Source organism: Melopsittacus undulatus, chromosome 7 (genome assembly GCF_012275295.1).
Source record: "Melopsittacus undulatus isolate bMelUnd1 chromosome 7, bMelUnd1.mat.Z, whole genome shotgun sequence".
Lineage (NCBI taxonomy): Eukaryota > Metazoa > Chordata > Aves > Psittaciformes > Psittaculidae > Melopsittacus > Melopsittacus undulatus.
The window spans coordinates 64,208,506-64,214,505 of NC_047533.1; the positions used below are offsets into that span (position 1 = coordinate 64,208,506).

At 36.3% G+C, this 6,000-nt stretch overlaps 1 protein-coding gene across 1 annotated transcript in view; it reads left to right on the forward strand.

The window, feature by feature from the left end:
- INPP4B (inositol polyphosphate-4-phosphatase type II B) overlaps positions 1–5,357 on the forward strand; it is a 200,052-nt gene extending 194,695 nt beyond the window's left edge. The window contains exon 24 of the mRNA XM_034065005.1: positions 2,926–5,357. Within this exon, the coding sequence (XP_033920896.1) occupies positions 2,926–3,058 (133 nt within the window). The 3' untranslated portion in view covers positions 3,059–5,357. The remainder of the gene's footprint in view (positions 1–2,925) is intronic.
- The last annotated feature ends 643 nt before the right edge of the window (positions 5,358–6,000 follow it).

Sequence of the window (6,000 nt, forward strand, 5' to 3'; positions counted from 1 at the left end):
CAAAATGTTATTAAAAGTATATAAAGATACATGATAAAGCAGAAAAATAACAAAGAGCAATGCAATTAGTCCTCAGCTGATCCCAAATGTTAACGTTATCACTGTGAGCAGAAGAGGAAGTAAGTTCTGAGGGTGGACCATAGGAAAAGGGTGTTAACTGGGTTGGTCTGATACAGAACATGGAGTTATTTCTTTTGGTATAAGCCACAGTGTTGACAAAGCCAGCATATCATACAGATCCTTGTTCTTTGACAGTTTCTGAAAGAATTTTGTCTAGAATACTGTAAATGCAGTTCTTGCACCTCTCTTGCTATCCAAGCTCAAGAAACTCAACATTGCCCTTTACCATGCAGGTCAGAAGGGCAGGCTTTCTGTAACATGAAGTGATTGCTGCTGTCTTTGATGAACCCTTCTCATTTTCCTGGTGCTGTGTGATGCTACCTTTACTGTTCTGCAGCCTCCTTATAGTCTGCTGGCATTTTCTTTCTTGAAAGTTAGCATACTTGGGACATGTGCTGCTGAAAAAGCACTGTGTTGTAATTTGTATATTTGGTTATTCTTGGGTCCACAGGGAAAAATGGTGAGTTATCTTTTTATCCCAGCATATTCATAGTATGTAGAAAAGTAAAAACCTTCTACTGGCCAAAGGACTAATAAGGACTCCTGAGTATATACCAATGAAGTTAAGTTTGGAGGGATAGAAGGGTATAGTTGAAGTATACGTAATTCTACTTGCAGAGAAGCTACCAAGGCTACAATAGAAGAGGTTGACAGCGATTTGAAAGTATTCCTGCTGCTCTGACAGGACAGTGACTGTGCAACTTGAAGTTATTTAGTAGAAGTTTTCTGTAACCAGATTAGTTCCTGGCTGAGTTGACTTGGCAAAGGTATAAGGTAATTACAGGAATGTAGGTGTCAACCTTTAAACAGAAAGAACTGCTGTTGACTTCCACCAGCACTGGTGAATTTTTTAAGGAGTCAATATACCATCATTTAAAACTGTTGAAGGATAGTTGTTAATTCTTTCAAAAAAGAGCGCGTGCCCATTCTATTTCTGCCTATGCATTTCCTAAGAGGTAATGAAGCAGGACTGAAAAGCCTGCATACACCATGGAGACAGTCTTTTGTCAGTGTTGCATTGTGACATATTCATGATCTTTTTTTCTTTGCTTCCTTAACTTCTTTTTTAACTTCTCTTATTTCATTTCTGTTCGATGTGTGTGTTCATTTTAGTGATAGTATAGTTCATCTCATAAGTTATTTAATGTTAACTTGTGAATACTACTCCAAGGCAACTAGCAGGCTTAATAACCTTAGACACCTGGTCATCGTGCTGCTCATATCCGCTGTAGACACAATAAATATATTGGAAGTACTTATCATAAATTTCTTTAATTGAAATCATTATATGGTTTCACTTTGTCAAGATACTTACATGTTGGCTTTCTTTGCTGTTTAAATGCTGTTCTGTTTGTTCCTAACTTCCCCTGTTTAACAGCAGACAAACCCAGGGAGCACTGAATGAATCGGATGATCCCGAAACAGGCTGTCTAACTGATAACAAGCCAACTTCTCGACACTTCTATCCTGTCGCCTTGCTGCTTGTCAGCTCACACTTGCTGGTTGTGTGGCTTATCTTAAGTCTTGCTTTGCTATTAGCCAAATACCAATAAACTTCACTCGTGTTCCTTTCTTTTCTACAAACAGCAACAAACTAACTTTAGAAAAAGGAATTATGCTGTAATATTTCTACAGTCTCAGACCCCAAGGATTCGTCTTTAAGATAGAAATGACTGAAATGTATTATGTTTCTGTTATTTTTTTCCAAACGTTAAGAAATATACTATGCATTGAGTGAATTGATTTGCTCTTTCTGTTTATGGTAAAGCTATCCCACTTTAATTAACTCAAACAAAGCCCACTTACAATGCTGTCACTGTATACAAGAAGATGTGGAATTCTGAATGCTTGAACTCTTTTCCAGAGTAATTAGTCTGACAAAAAAAAAAAAGATTAAAAAAGAAATTTGCACAACACAAACTAACCCATAGACGAATATTTCAAGGCAGTGGTTTGTGAGATTTAACTTTCTCTGTGTTATTTTCATTGCTACTAGCTGATGGGATCTTTTTTGTTTAACAAACGATTATTACTTTACTACAACTAACTACTTTCTGTCAAGTAACTAAATGGAATGGAGTAGGTTCTGTTTTGTAATGAAATTCACCTGTTTGTAATTGTTGCTTTAGTTGCTTTTGCTTTCAAGACACTTTTATATTCTTTTTAACAAAGTCCTGTTTATGTCTTGATGCACCACTTTGGCACTTGTGACTTTTGTACTCTATGTGAAGAAACATCATTCCTTTCTAAAGCAGAGTGTTGCATTGGGCTGTTTGAAAAGCTATTTCTTTTTTTCTCTCTCTTTTTTCTTTTTCTTCGTTGCAAAGCTGAACATACGGGAAATGAAGCAGAAATGAAACTTTCCTTTTCAAATCTCTAGGGCCAGACTTAATAAAATGCCTTATTCCTAGAATACGCATTTTTAGGGCAATGTGTACTCTAACATATAGAGCAAACAATTTGGAAAAAAACTATGAGAACGTTTAAGAGGCAGATATATTTATGAAATTAAAACAAATTAATAATTAAAGTATTTAAATTATTTTTACAAAACTTTAAAACCTCAAGGGCAAATATATTGGAGGGGGGGAAATCTTATCACCTATTTCTGAGGGCAATAACTGTACTGGGCCTGGCCTTGGATTTAATTTTGTAAGATGTATCATCACTTGTGGAAAACAAAAATGTAGAGTTGAATCTTTGTTATTTTTACTTCAACTGTTGCTGAAACTCTGCAATGAACAAATAAAGCATATTTATTTATCCTGTGTTTCATGAAGTTGTACTTTTTCCCCCTTTCACTAGAGAAGGATGCCGCATAGAGAATGTGCTGAAGAATGTCAAATGCAGAAAGTATGCATTCAACATGATACAGCTGATGGCTTTCCCAAAGTACTACAGACCTCCAGAAGGGACATATGGAAAAGCTGACACCTAAGTTTAACAAAAGTGTGATCAGGAACACACATCACGCTAATTAGTGAATATAAAAATCGCTGTTTATAGTTTACTAATTGGGAATGTGTAACCAGTTAAGGTGTTATTTTTATCAGGTTTTATCATTATACATTAAAATAACTTCAGTTAGTCATTATGAAATAAAATACCATGAAAAGCAGTGGACTGAATATTCTCAAAACCAAATATATTCAACTCTTCTTTGTGAAGCTAAAGGTTAGTATGACTCATACACCAGCTAGAATTAGTTATTTGGGTCATTTGATTGAAGATTACAAAGGCAAATACCATTTGCTATAGGAACTGAAGTTAGCAATCTGCAAGGTGGCATACTGACTCCGAACCAAAACCTGAGATTTGATTTAAAGGGTCTCTTACTGCTGGAAATAGGGTTTTCTGGAACCAGCATGGCACCAAGGTCTTGATCACTAATGATGAAATCCTTCACAGAAGTGTTTACGAAAGATTCTAATGTTAATGCCTGGGTTAAATTTTAGTAATTACATTTATCTTCTTTACATAAGCATGGTAGCTTCTTAATATGTTTTTAGTAACTACAGCCTGTCATTTCAGTAATTCCATTCTGATTCCTTGCAGTTCATTTGGATATATCATTCTTGGCTTGCTGTACCACAGCCAAATAACACTCTTATAAATCACATTGAAATCAGGGGGATTAGTTCTTCAGTAAGGTGACCTGAATTTGACCTGTCCTGTTCACGTTTACTATAAACCCTTAAAACTGTATGTTCATTAGAGGTAAGGAAAATGAATTATATGTACAGGAGACAATGTATCTTCAGGCTATAAAGACGTGTGTTATTGCAGAGCCTAAGAGATATAATTATGAGTAACCTGCTGTATTAGGACTAGTTAGCCACTGCAGCTGATTTATATCAACTTTGTAATGCTGCATGTAGACACTGTAGGATGAAGAACTATCAGCTTTCAAAATGAATGTTAGTGCTTCTGCCAGCTTGTGTTAGTCCTGAAATTTGTCTTGCAAAGAACATTTGTGTTTTCTAATTGTGTCTATTTATTGCTGCCTTCTGCCTCCCAGAGAGAAATACAATTAACCCCCCCAGTGTTCACTGGTTACTGACCTTTATGTAATGCCTTCATTTTGAGAAAAAAAAATATCTGGAGCAGAAATATGAGAATTTTATTTGAATGAAACTGCACTGGGAATGTGCACATCTGCAGGAAATTGTAATTACCATGGATAAAGAAGTTAATGTTTTCTTACTGCTATGGAAATCAAAGAAATCTTGATGCACTGTGAGTTATAATTTGTTATTTTTAATCCAGTAATGCCCATTACCTGGGTATAAATCTGTAACTATATCAGCAAAAATTATATTTAAGAGCCTGATTCTGCAAATTCTAATTGGATAATTACATGTGGATGATCTAAAATTAAAGCCATCTTGTATACTTGCGTGATCAGGCTTTGGGGATCGCAGAACATCAGGAAGAGACCCTTGTTCCAGTATTCATTGATTTCAGTGAAGCCAGGAATTCACCTATACCATATATTTACCTAACTAATTGGAACTTTTTTCAAAGGAAAGTAGGTCATTTAAATGGTGTGTTGGTGCATATGTTGATTATTTTATAATGCACTGTCTTGAATTACTTCTTTGTTCTTCTGGAATGTGTTACTTCAACAGATGTCAAAAGAGTTGGTGTTACATCATAGCTAAACTCAGGCAGATGAGAATGTAATGTCTTGATTTTTTCCTGTTGTGTAGCAGTAGAAGTGGGCACTACTCATTGGATGGGTGGACATGTTCATAAATTTGTGTTTGGGTCTTTAACTGTAACATAGCTGATCTGTACAAAACTTTTTTGTGGATTTACAGAACGTAAGTCTTTCTAGGGCAGTAACATTTTGTTCTGTTGCTGCACTAGCACTCACTATCTGCTGTGTTATTACCTTAAAAATACCTACATGTGCAATTTAGAACTAGCAGTAAATTCCTTGTGCATCTCTGAAATAATCCTAGAGATGTACAGGAGAGAATGTTGCCTTCCTACTGTAATTCTGAAACAAGCTGTAAAAGTCTCTGTGGGGATGGTATTCACTGGTGAGTACTAGGGTTTCCTATAATTCTTCATTTCATGTCCCATGGGCATCCTGTCAAGTTCAAAATACGAAATTCTATAGATTTTGTTATCAGGAAAGTAGCCTTTCAAGATCTTGTCTCAGCATTTTAATCCCAACTGGGTTCTAAATTGCCATTTACACTGTTATGTTACTTTTATATTTAAGATGTTTTCCCCATATATTTGGGGGGGGGGGGGGGGGGAAGGGGAATAAAAAAAGGCATTGGGTTCCTGTCCTTTTTTGTTTTAACAGCCTTTACAATCATGTCTTCTGAAACTAAATAACACAGAAAAGAAACCAAACCCCACATCAGTGTACTACAGTGAAATTTCATTGAGCTTGGGCCATTACAGAAGAGTAGGCTGGGTTTTGAGCTGAATAGGCTGAACTTTTTCAAGCCAGTTCTTTTATTGGAACATCTTTTTGTAGGTCATGAGAGCCTTGTATAACCAACTGGTGCGGTTCAAAATCTCCTAAAAGAGCCTTGTTGCTGCATCAGTACTGAATCAGGCTCAAATGTTCCCTGGTTTGGTCATTGCCTGCTGTGGGCTACTGGAGGCCATACAAGCAAAGGCTGGGTCATTAAAGCAGAACTGTCAGCTGAGCATGGATTCCAAACAAGTGGGTTTTCTGGTTTGCTTTTTATGAAGAAGCAAAGAGGGTTCGCTGCAGTTTGATAGTTACATTATTTGGAGTACTCTTTGTGGAAGCTGCTTCAACCCCTGTGCATTGTTTGAATGCCTAACAGATGAATTAAATCATCTTTGAGGTCTTGCATGTATCCTTGTTTTCTCTGTGAGTAAAATTAAGCAGAT